The 13,239-nt window shown below is 38.2% G+C and overlaps 1 protein-coding gene across 1 annotated transcript in view; it reads right to left on the reverse strand.

Moving 5' to 3' along the window:
- Window positions 1–3,603: 3,603 nt before the first annotated feature.
- The window catches only part of CPNE3 (copine 3), a 50,850-nt gene continuing 41,214 nt past the window's right edge, over window positions 3,604–13,239 (reverse strand). The window contains exons 14-16 of the mRNA XM_028111441.2: window positions 9,837–9,970; window positions 8,247–8,483; window positions 3,604–6,722 (exon numbers count right to left, since the gene is read on the reverse strand). Coding sequence (XP_027967242.1) covers window positions 6,612–6,722; window positions 8,247–8,483; window positions 9,837–9,970 — 482 coding nt within the window. The 3' untranslated portion in view covers window positions 3,604–6,611. The remainder of the gene's footprint in view (window positions 6,723–8,246; window positions 8,484–9,836; window positions 9,971–13,239) is intronic.

Here is a 13,239-nt window from a genome sequence, read left to right on the forward strand (position 1 = left end):
ACTAAATGCCAAGTTCTCCTCCAGGCTCAGGGTGCAGCAATCAATAAAATAACAAAAAACAAAATCCCCTGATTTCTTGGAACTGACATGATAGTGGGTGAAGAGGACAAGAAACAAAATAACTAAAACCTAAGCAGGGAAGAGGGATAGATGGTACTGGGGAAAGAGGTATAATTTTAAATGAAGTGATCAGCAAACGCCTTACTGGGGGATACTTGAATGAAGACCTTCAGTTGGTGAGGGAACAAAGCTCACAAGTGACTAGGGAGAGTTCTTCAGGAAGGGGCAACAGCAAGTGCAAAAGACCTGAGCCAGAGATATGCCAGGCATATTCACGTAAGAGCAAGAAAGTCCATATGCTTGGAACAGAGTGGCCAAGGCAAAGTCAGTAGGAAAGAAGTCTAGAGGGGCACCCAGGCGGCTCAGTCGGTTAAGCGTCTGCCTTCGGCTCAGGTCGTGATCCCAGGATCCTGGGATCAAGTCCAGCATCAGGCTCCTTGGGAGCCTGCTTCTCCCTCTCCCTCTGCCTGCCACTCTGTACACTTGTGATCTTTCTCTCTCTCTCAAAAATAAATAAATAAAAATCTAAAAAAAAAAAAAAAAAGAAAGAAGTCTAGAAAAGGAGTAGGAGCCTTTGAAAAGTTGGTAGGATTAGTAACTTGAAGGTAGTGATGGAGAATGATTTGTTGAAGTTGCAGTACTAGAGGGAGTGAGCTGTAAAGTGGGTTGTTATTGGAAAATGGGATACTTGAGATTAGGAAAGGTTTGTTACGGGTAATAAAGTCTAGGGTATGACTTTAATAAGAGTGAGGGCTGAGATAAGGCAGAGAACAAGATTATTACAGACGGATAGAAAGTGATCTAAACTAATGATAAGAGTTTCAAAACTGGAGGTTTTAAAGAAGAGGGAGAGGTTATCTAAGGCAGAAGGGAAGACCAAGGAGGACACTTTACCCTGCCTCCAAGCCCAATGGTAGATCAGGAAGAGAAAACAAGTACTTGAGAGGACTGCAGAGGAAGTAAGGTTCTTCAAGGGAGCTAGATTTTAATTAGAATAAAAACACAAAGGCATTGTTCTTTGGCTAGGTTTTAATTAGAATAAAAACACAAAGGGATTATGCTAATAAATGACCCAGTTCCTAAAGGCAGAGTGGAAGGGTTTGGGCAGCTGCAGGGAAGTGGGGTATGGTTAGGACGTGGATCATACAGAGGAGCCAGAGATGGGTTAGAGTGAGGAAGTTTATGATCTGAGCATCTTGTGAGGACTGGCAGGATCAATCCGGGCAGTCGTAGGACAGCGGTAGAAAGGAAGGAGTGCTGGAAGGAGGGAGGGAGGGGCATCTCACCAGCGGTGTTCAAGAGTCTCCTCTGCACTCTTGACTACAGATGCCTAACAGCATAAGAAACAGTCTTACTTTAATCACAAAGGGCCGCTTCACCTTGCTTATTCTTTTGTTTTTTATTTTAGCATCATATACTGTCTCCTTTTCCATATTAGATCATAAGCTCTTTGAAGCGACTAAGAAATTTTACTCATTTTGATGTTGCCTGTGATTGCCAGTACTAAGCTACTCAATAAATATATGCTCAAAAACAAGTGAATACTTCTTACTGGATGGAAGGACTGGTTGAAAAAGACAGAATATTTCCTACTCAGTCTTCTCTCTCAGAACTCTCTATAGCTCCCCAATTCTAGGACGGGACTCAGATATTCTGAGTCCCGTCCTAGAAGACCAGGTGCTGTTACAAAACCTGTTGTGCTCAGTCTGCTTGTGAAAAGGCCAAAGATAAGGCCTCCCTTTCCCTGCTGTAAGAGTAAAAATTCTGCTTATAATGATATTTGTCTCACTTATCACTTCTTTTTTTTTTTAAGATTTCTATTTATTTATTTGACAGAGAGAGAGAGATGGAGAGCACACAAGCAGGGGGAGCAGAAGTAGAGGGAGAAGCAGGCTCCCAGCCGAGCAGAGACCCCCACACGGGACTCAATCCCAGGACCCGGGGATTACGACCTGAGCGGAAGGCAGCTCCTTAACCGACTGAGCCACCCAGGCATCCCTCACTGATCATTTCTTCTTCAGGAGGAGAGAATCAATAGCCAAGCCAGAGTAAAATTCTCCAAGGACACTAACCTGTTGTGAATTTTCTGGGGAATGTAGCCAATGCTCACATGGCCATGCTTGATGACAAATGATAAAGGTCATGGTCTTGTTACAAGAAAGAGTTTGGTAATCCTGGGGATCTGCATCACCACGAGGTGCAAGCCAGCCTCTGAACCACTAAGGAGTTGATACGATATGGGCCTAATGGATGATTTGATGTGGAGTTAAGGTTGTGGCAGGAAAAGCACAGAATTCAGAAACTGACCTAGAATCAGACACTTTGCAAGTATGTAACCAAACAGCTGAGTCTCTACCATAAGATGACCACCACTAACTCCCTCATCAGGGCCTCACCAAGGCAAAGCCATTGTGGCCAGGCCCAAGTTTGGCAACAGGCATCCATCCGTCCGACCTAAAATGTAAGGCTCTCCAGTTTTTCAAGAACATAAACCTGATTACATCATTCTTTTGCTTAAGTCGATTCAGTGGCATCCCATTACCTTTAGCCAAAGACTGAACTCCTTTGCATGCCCAGAGGTCCTGCAGGATGTAAACTCTACCAATCACTCCACTTCATCTCTCCCCTCTTCTCCTACCACTTTTCCTCACACACTTTATATTCCAGCACACTTTAAGTTCTTTCCATTCCTAAAACATTCAAGTCTATACTTGCTGTTGACATAACACCTTCTAAATGCTTTTAACCCTCTTCAACCAGCTAACTTTATGGTCTTAGCTTAAATGGCACATCCTCAGGGAAGTGCTCTTTGCTGACTAGATGGGTCAAGTCTCCTGATACAATATGTTACATCATACACTGATCGCATGTCTCTGTAATTACTCATTTAATGTTTTCTCTCCCCCTAGTCTATTATTTCTATGAAGGCAGCAGCTGTGGCCACTTAGGTTACCATTGTATCCCCAAGGCCTTGCCCAATGACTGCAATATCACAGATGCAATTTAAAAAACAAACAAACAAAAAAGTAAGGTGGGTATACTATCCTGCTTAACACAACTGATTAAATGTAAGTGCCATATTTTTCAGGCCATCCAGCTATAAGCTGAGAACCTTTCCCTTACTGCACCCAGAAATGTATCTTGAGGGACGCCCGAGTGGCTCCGTTGGTTAAGTGTCTGCCTTCAGCTCAGGTCATGATCCCAGGGTCCTGGGATCGAGTCCCACATCAGGCTCCTTGCTCAGTGGGGAGGCTGCTTCTCCCTCTGCCTACTGCTCACCGTGCTTGTGCTCTCTCTCTCTCTCTCTGACAAATAAATAAATAAAATCTTTAAAAAAAAAAGAAAAAAGAAATGTATCTTGAATGCACTCAGCAGTATCTTTTAAATGAATAAATCCCATAAAATAATTTTAAAAAAACTCAAACTGTTCAATTCAGTAAAATATGAATACAGGCCACCTAAAATACTATATTCACTTTATTTCTAATTTTTCTACTGGTTTTGATAACATTTAGAGAAAGAATAAATGAAAACAAGGCACTATTGTATAATATCAAGAAATAACTTTATCCAACGGGAATTCAAATGGAAGATATATTTAACATCAATTCATATATTAGTAACTTACACACTTATTATCAACTATGACATCATTAAAGCACAAAATAGTCTCCTGCAATCTCAACCAAACTTCTGGCCTCCCTTACGTGTCACTCCCATGACTACCAACTGCACACATAAAGAGACTAGGGAAAATGTATTGAAGATGGTTTTCCAGGAAATGTATAAAATGAAAAAGGCAAAATATGTCAAATAAGCATAAACAGCAATAGGGCCCAGAATTTACTCTGGAAAGGCTGCCTAAGGCACTACCAAAAAAACAGTTATAAATCCCTGATCTGACTTTGAAATTTTATGGTCTTAAAAATTTCAATTTGAAGCACAAGGTGACATGACCACGCTAATGCGTGTATTATTTTCTCAGTAAAGACATATGTGAGAAATATTATGTCTGTCCAGGACACTGTCACCCCAATATGTGTTTGTAATACAGCTGATTATATAAGGTGTAAAAGTGAACTTGGTTATTTTTTAATGCATTTTAAAAACTAATGACACTTGAATGAATGGTGGCACAATAGGGAGAAGGGCTATTTTTATATAAAACAATATTAAATCAGCATGTGATGAGGTGAAATGGTGAGATTGTAAGAATTTTACAAAATGGTAATTTAGAAATTGTAAATGCTTTTATTCAAAAGTGCAAAAAAGGCATCAACTGTCCTCATTTGCTGGAATCACAGTTCTTAGGAATAACAGCATCTACTGATGAACCTGATCAAGAATGAATTAAAAAAATAATTTAAAAATTGTAATGAAAAATAAAATAAAAATTGGAATGATTCTGGTTAAAACCAGAATACAAAATTATGAAAACCAAATCAATTTGACAGTGGTAACAGTACTGTTATTTGGCTAATGAAAACAACGAATGTTCCTGACCAGTGGTTTCCGAGGACCCTGTCCAGATGACTCAGGTGCTTCCGGGAGCTGGTTAAGGAGAGGGAGAAGGCGGCCCAGTGAGGAGGGCTCTGGACCTAGAGAAGCTCTACTTCTCTGTTTTACCATACACTGAGAAGGTACGTATACCTTTTTTTTCTAAGGCTTCAATTTGTTTAAAAAAAATCCTGAAAACCACAGCAATATATATATATGCTGTTTCTAAGCACACAAAGAGAATTGAAATCAGGACATACGAGACAAAAAGGCTCCAAACTACTAGAAGTATTATCAGTTTTCTTCTCACTTAACTAATGTTAAAATGACTTGTCAACTGAGATATGCCATAGGGTAACAGACTACTAGTTAGGTACCTTCAGGTTAATAGCACATATGCAGAGGCGAGCTAGCTAAGTGGGAAAGTGGGAACTGCTCACATGAGCTAGGCAACCACAACAGCAAGCAGGTCTCCTCTTTAGCCTGACCTTGGCAACAAGCTGTTTCTGAGAACCCAAAGTTCTTCATGGCTGAGAGCTCATCTCCTTTAGACATTTCAGAGAATAAGCGATATGAGCTGTGGTACAACTTTTCAGTAAGACTGAAAGGCATGTCAGCAAGGCACTGGTGCATCCATTTAAGGATATAGGATGAACACACAACTTTTAACATTAAATTGTTAGAGATGATTGGCCAACATACGAATATGCATAGTACTTGGCACACAGGTTCTTCAATAAAATGTTACTGAATCTATTCTGAAAATGTCATATTTGTTAAGTAATATGTTCTAAAGGGTAAAAATCAGGAAAAAAAATTCTACTCTAAAAAAAAAAAGGATGTAAAGTCCACTCTATCCTAATGCAGCAGTGGGAATTTTTTTTTTTTAAGTTATAACAGGTTTTAGGCTTAATACATTTTGGGCTTAGGAAATCACATAATTACAAAGCAAAATTTGATTTTGATTAATACATAACCACTATCATGAGTTTAAAAATCAGACTAAAAATGTTACTAAAAAAAGGGAGAAAATGTCTAAATGAATCCGCACAAATATACAAATCAATGTGTGAGAGGGTAGCAAGGAAAATATAAAAACTGTCTTTTTTTTTATAAGCTTTTCATTAGTTAAAAGGAAATGGAATTCTGATTTTCCCCTTACATATTTGGTCCTCCTAGCTTTTCTGGACAAAGCAGTACTAACCATTTTAGCAAACTCCAATTAAAATACCCTCATAATGTTGAATCTAGGACAACCTATCATCTACGCAGACAAAGAATTCTGAATGTCACATACAGTAAATGAAAAGGTCAAATCTGACCATGTTTACAGTATTCTACAATGAAAATAAAAAATCCAGGAAGGCAAATAAAAATGGCTTACTTACATGAGGTTCCTTTTACTTGTTGATTGTATATTTTAAGAATTGGATATATGCCTTCCCTTCTTATCCAGTATTTTTAAAGAAGTCCTAAGTGAATGCATACTGTTTTGTAAACTGCATTGTCTAAACTGCAGCAAAATTCAGGCAAAAGTGAACGTAGTTTTATCCCCCGGAAAAGCACTGGATATGGTTATAGGAACAAATTCAATATCATCTAATTTAAGAAGTTCTTGTCATCAGGTATGGTTACATTGGTTTGTAAAACATATTGCCTAGAGCAAAGTACAGCAACCTATAAATCACAACCCAGCAATTTTTCATTCTTTCTATTGATAAACATTCAAAAACAGTATTTTCACCATGTGAAAGTAAACAACCATAACCTCCAAATCAACTTTTCTCACATGAGTTTCTAATCCCCAGAGCATCACTGTAAGTCACTAGCAATCACTGCATTGATTGAGCAAAGATTAACTTAGCACTTCCCTCCAAAAAAAAAAAAGTATAAAGAATGCTTTAAATAGATATAACCCATAGAGAACTAGGTCTATATCATAAATGCTGGGGATGAAAAGCATGTAAAATAACAGATTCATGATTCAGGGTAGGAGAGGAATCCATTGCTCCATATAGCACAAAAGAATTCTGCTCAGGCGGCCATAGCTCCTTTCATTTCTTAGCTGGGTTCTTGGGAGGAAGGAGTTTATATGTGTTGAAGTAGCCCACCACCTGCTGGGGGATCTCTGCCAAGACACACTGAGAGAGCGCTTCTTTTGGAGCCTTATGAAAAAACAAAATCAAAGCGACTTTATTAGTAACCAAATTTTACTGGCATTTTAATAACAGACTAGGAATACCTCACCTGTCAGTAAAAAGCAGTAATTCCCAATTCCTGGGCTCATATCCTGTCTTAGGTGAAACACAGAATAAGCTAAGTAACCAATATTACTTAGGAGCGCTTTATTACTCCCACTAATATTTATCAAGTCCTTTTCTGGTGCCAGCATTCTGGCATTTGATAATTATTTTTTTCTTTAACTTTTAAAGGTGGGTCTTTCATTCACTTGGTATTAATTTTTTTAACTTTTTATTTTGAAATAGAGATTCATAGGAAGTTGCAAAAATAATATTCACCAAGTTCCTTCCAAAGGTAGTATCTTTTATAACTATAGCAGAATACCAAAACCAAAAAACTGACAATGGTACAGTTCACAGGCCTTATTCAGATTTTACCAGTTTTATTTTACCTGCACTTATTTGCATGTGTGGATGTATTATTCTATGTAATTTTATCATCTGGGTAGATCTGTACAACCATCACCACAGTCAAGAAACAGAAGTGTTTCATCATCACAAGGATCCCTAACATTTAACACTTTTAATCACCTTCCCCCACACTCATACACTGGCTGCTGGTAATGTAAAAAAGCATAACCATTCTGGAAAAGTTCAACAGTTTCTTTAATAATTAAACATGCAATAATTATACGACCCAGCAATTGCACTTCTGGGTATTTAACCTAGAGAAATAAAAATTTATGCTCGCACAAAAACCTGTACATGAATGTTTATAGCAGCTTTGCATATAACAGACAAAAACTGAAAACAATTAAAGATGTCCTTCAACGGATGAACGGTTAACACCTACACCGTGGAATATTCCTCAGCAATAAAAAGGGACACATGCAGCAACAACCCTGCAGAAAATTATGCTGAAGTGAAAAAAAAAGCCAATCCTAACATTTCTATAACATTTTTGAAATGACAAAATTATGGAAGTGAGAACAGATTAGTGGTTGCCCAGGGTTAAAGGTGGGTGGAGGTGCAAGGGAAGTGAGTGTGGTTATAAAAGGGCAACATGAGGAGTCCTGAGGTGATGGACCTTGACTGTTTATCAATGTCTATATCCTGGTCGTGGATTCTGTGCTATAGTTTTACAAGATGTTACCATTGGAGTAAACTGGGTAAAACAAAGTCCTGAGAGATTTTCGTCAAATCAACTTCCAGTCTGGCAAATTCATCGTATACTTGTATAGAGTTTTTCTGTTGTTACATACATAGGTAAAGATAAAATATATTTTAAAACATTCACAGCAACACCATTTATAACAATTTATCATATAGACTGCAAGAGGCATGCAAGTATACAACTTGAAGCAAAACTGTGAAATCTAATCAGGGCTCTTCAAAAATCCATACATCCTCTAACCCCAGACACCTACTCAACTACTTGGTTATGCATTGGTGAAGGTCTGTGTTCACAGTCCTTAGTGTGCATGAAGAATAAGAAGAAGTGGTACTCACGTTCTGGAACTGTCTGAAAGGCACAAACTGGACAATATCTCGGATGGCTACCTCGCCTGATGGGGAGCGGAGACTTCCACCATCACCATCCAGAAACTCCATGGCACTGAAGTCAGCACCTCCTACTCCAACAATGATGATGGACATAGGAAGCTTGGCAGCATTAACTATAGCTTGTCTGGTCTCATCAAGGTCTGTTATCACACCATCAGTAATGATTAAGAGCACATAATATTGCTGCCAAGAAAGAAAATTATATCTACTGAGCAGGTTGAGCTCCCAAACAATAAAAACAATGGTTTAAAAACATCTCCAGCTAGGGCGCCTGGGTGGCTCAGATGGTTAAGCGTCTGCCTTCGGCTCAGGTCATGATCCCAGGATCCTGGGATCGAGTCCCGCATCGAGCTCCCTGCTCCTTGGGAGCCTGCTTCTCCCTCTGCCTCTCTCTCTCTCTCTCTCATGAATAAATAAATAAAATCTTTAAAAAAAAAAATGTTTAATAAAAAAATAAAAAAATAAAAAAATAAAAAATAAAAACATCTCCAGCTTGATGAGTCATTCAGTCTCTTTCTTGCTCATTTTCCTTGCCAGTCTCTACCCAGGATACCATCTACATAAAATATTCTAACATTCTCTAATGACAAGGAGATTTATTGATAGAAAAACTGCAGGGTTATTAAAAGTGCAACAGATGACAAAATAGGGTTGGCATAAATATACAGAAGCAAGACATCTAAATGTCAAAGATTAAACTTTTAATGAGCATAAGAATAAACACTTTAACGTAAGTATTAATTATGTTAAAGTACTGATCAAGGGAGTAAGTGGCAACTCCATTTTTTAAAAGTCAAATATGGAAGTAGAATTGTTTATCAAACTAAAGTGTACTTTTTAAAAAATGGGTATGGTTTAAGGGGGGGGATTCTTTCTCTCAATTCTGTCATTTCTGATAAATATTTTTAGAGGATGGTAAAATGTTGCATAAAATTGTGACTCCATCTTTTGGGTCATTTAAAGCTAGAATGGAAATAAGTTTTATAACAAAGCTAATATGTGCTGAGTGTTTACTCTGCCCCAGGCACTGCGCATTTTTTATCAGTTACCTTATTTCACCTTTCAGCAATCATATGAGGTAGTTATCACTGCCTTCCTTTTCGGTATAAAAAGTTATGAAGCTAAGAGAGATTTGGTATCAAGGTCCAACAGGTAATGGTTATCTAATCCAAACCTTTTAAATAATTTTTAAATAATTTTTCATCAGCAACTGAAATTGTAAATTTTCTCAACCTTAATTTGTTAAGTCTACCTTTGAAAAGGTAGATTTTAATCATTTCTGTTTAGTAAAACCTATTTAAGAAAATTAATTCAAATGGCAGAGAAAAGACTCAGGAGTATAAGAGTTATTTTTTTGTTGTCTTGCTTTGACACTGATCACTAATTTGACAATAACCGTTGTTACCCGCCCAACCAAGGACACCTATATTATGACTTTACGCTCTTTGTATCTTGATGGACCAAATAAATGGAAAAATGGCACCAGAAGCAACTACCAATCCACATTCTCCTTGTCCCCTGCACTACAGCACTTACAGAAGCTGTCTGTTGTTGGGTAGCTGCAGCAGCAAACCTGGCCACATGGTTTATGATTGGAGAAAAATTAGTTGGTCCGTAGAGTTTTATCTGAGGAAGGCAGGCCCGATATGCTTCTATAATGCCTTGGATTCCTAGACAAAAAAAGCAGTATTAAAAAGTCTCAAACACAATTTAATTGTTCATTGTTTACCATACTGGTTAATTTAATTTTATATACGTATGTGTATGTACATATATGTATGTGTATACATATATATCTATTGCTTTAGTGAAAAGTTCTACATTCAAGAGTTCTTCTTAAACCTTGTATTACAAAACTTCATACCTATGCTCCATTGCAAACACCTATAAATGCTACCCTCCTCCAATAAAAGACATTTATTTTCTTTTTTTTTAACGATTTTATTTATTTATTTGAGAGAGAGAGAATGAGAGATAGAGAGCACGAGAGGGAAGAGGGTCAGAGGGAGAAGCAGACTCTCCGCTGAGCAGGGAGCCCGATGTGGGACTCGATCCCGGGACTCCAGGATCATGACCTGAGCCGAAGGCAGTCGTTTAACCAACTGAGCCACCCAGGCGCCCAAAGACATTTATTTTCATCGCAGCCAAACTATTCATTAATCTACAGTAGGACTGTTATATTGCATAATTGTTGTGTTTTAGGAATAAGACTTTAATGGAAAAAGAAACATGAAAAAGGTGCTGCATCACACAACTGACAATAAGAGGAAAGAAACATCTACTGATTAAGTGGAAAAACTTTTGCACATGTGGCCATAGATTCTACAAAATCAGATGGCTATAAACCTAATGTTAATTGTAGCCAAGATCTTACTCAATGACTTAAAGGTTAAGCATAGTATGGTAAACTGTATAGTTCCAATACTTCATTTCCAGGTTATGTATTACATTTTGCTGCAGAAACACTAATGTGTCTGTTTATGCCGTACTGCCTAGGCCTGCTGGGATGTTGTATAGTGGAAGATTGGCAGGGCCGTTCGACTAGCTCTGACCAAGCATGTAAATGGACATGACATTCATGTCTAGGTAGACATTTTAAGAGCCACTGCCTGTTTTCACCAGCAATCTTGCTCTTTCCCCCTGCAAAGGGAGAAGCACATCCCAGATAAGGTCCTGAGTCCCAAAATAAGAAACATAAAGAAGATTAGTCACATGTAAAGGGATATATAAATGAGCAAGAAATAACCTATCACTAGAAATAAATTATCTAAATCACTGAGAGTTAGACTGTTTATTACAACAGCACAACTTAGTGGAGGTTGAATGGCATTCCTGGTAAAAGCACTGCTAGTGAAGCTTTTTTTTTTTTTAAGATTTTATTTATTTATTTGACAGAGAGAGACATAATGAGAGAGGGAACACAGCAGGAGGAGTGGGAGAGGGAAAAGCAGGCTTCCAGCTGAGCAGGGAGCCTGACGCGGAGCTCGAACCCAGGACCCTGGGATCATGACCTGAGCCGAAGACAGACGCTTAACGACTGAGCCACCCAGGAGCCCCAGGTGAAGCTTTAATGAGACATATGCACCTATGGGATCTACCCCTTATATTTGAGAGTCCAGGATGCAGGTAAGATACTAGAAATCCTCAAGAACATCCCTATACTTGTTGAGATCATCAAGGAATTCTGCCTCAAAAGATTTTTAATGTAAACCAAAACAGGTCTCTTGCTTAAAACATACCCAACAGATCAGAGATCAACAAGTAAATGAAGTAGATACTTGATTTAAAAGTTTCACAAGACCAACTCTCTTAACATTTAAGAGTTCTAATTCACTCCTCTTTGTCACTTTGAGCTTAGGAAGAAGTCAGTCCAGTACTAACAAAAATAATACTAACATAGGCCAGCAGCAGGATTTTACTGCAACGACACATACTGTAGAAAATTTGAGTCCCCAGAGCAATAATATTTTCATTTTTATCATCTCAGCTTGCTTTTCAATCTGAAGATATATAAACTATTAATTAAATTTCTTCACAGATATCAATTGCCTTCAGTTCCTCCACTAAAATTAAGTTATGCCAAAATCCTTCCTTTGCATTGAAGGAACAAATGAGACATGTTATTTCTGGGCAACTAAGTTCAATGATTAATTAAGAAAAGGGGATTCAACTTCCTTGCTTTAAAATAAGGTTGTATTTTTTTTCAGCACAGTATGTTCTTTGTCTAAAAGCAAAGGGATTTGGAATGCCTGGGTGGCTCAGTCGGTTAAGCATCTGCCTTCGGCTCAGGTCATGTTCCCAAGGGTCCTGTGATTGAGTCCCACATCAGGGGGCCGGGGGGAGACTGAATAGGAGCCTGCTTCTCCCTCTGCCTACCGCTCCCCCTGCTTGTGCTCTCTCTTTCTCTCTGACAAATAAATAAGATCTTAAAAATAAAATAAAAAAATAAAATAAAATAAAATAAAATGAAATAAAACCAACCATTCTTTTTTTCAGACTATGAACCAAAAGTAGAAAAGCTGCACTTAATGGCAGCCCAAAGATGGGCTCATTTTACTCAGAGTAAATGAACGTCTAAAATGAATTATCACATGATATGTCATCCATATTTATTGGCAAGAAAAGAGATGTAATTACATTGAATTCCAAAAATTGTTCCAATTTCATCATAAGCATGAAACACAGTGCTTGAAAAGAATTGCTATTCCCAGTTTCAAATGCTAGGGATAAAAAGGTCATAACTGGCCACTGAAAGTACATCAAAGGAACACTGAATTAGTAGGAAAAAAAGTGTCCAGGAAAAACAAGAAAACCCTAATATGGGACACCTGGGTGGCTCAGTTGGTGAAGCGTCTGCCTTTGGCTCAGGTCATTCATGATCCCAGGGTCCTGGGATCAAGTCCCGCATCAGACCCCCTGCTCAGCAGGAAGCCTGCTTCTCCCTCTCCCACTCCCCCTGCTCATGTTCCCTCTCCCACTGTGTGTCTCTCTCTCTCTGTCAAATAAATAAATAAAATATTAAAAAAAAAACCCTAATACAAATTATCCCAACAAAATGTTCATGCTCTTCTGCCTTAGGAATGTTGTTCATGAATACTGAAGATAAGGAAAGAACACCCTCTTTTGTTAGAAATCTAAACATTCTGTAATTGTCAACAGGACCCTTTGCAGAAAATTACCTATTGTCTAAAATTTTATACCTCTGCCCATACCTCCCTGTCTTCCTCCAAACTGTTCAGTCTTTTATCATTTTGTGGGATGTTTGGCATTTTAGGTTGAATGCCCAATGGGGTTAAAAGGAAGAAGCCCTTGGATATTTGAAGTATAAAAAAATGAAATTAAACAAATGTCAGCCTTCCGCTGTCTATACAGAGGAAAGCCACTATAGGAGTTTAATTCTTTGTTCCTTTAGCCCATTCAGATGTAGTCTGAGTAACAT

The sequence above is a fragment of the Eumetopias jubatus genome, unplaced genomic scaffold (genome assembly GCF_037043125.1).
Source record: "Eumetopias jubatus isolate StellerSeaLion01/CBP00866 unplaced genomic scaffold, mEumJub1_p1.0 scaffold_4, whole genome shotgun sequence".
NCBI lineage: Eukaryota > Metazoa > Chordata > Mammalia > Carnivora > Otariidae > Eumetopias > Eumetopias jubatus.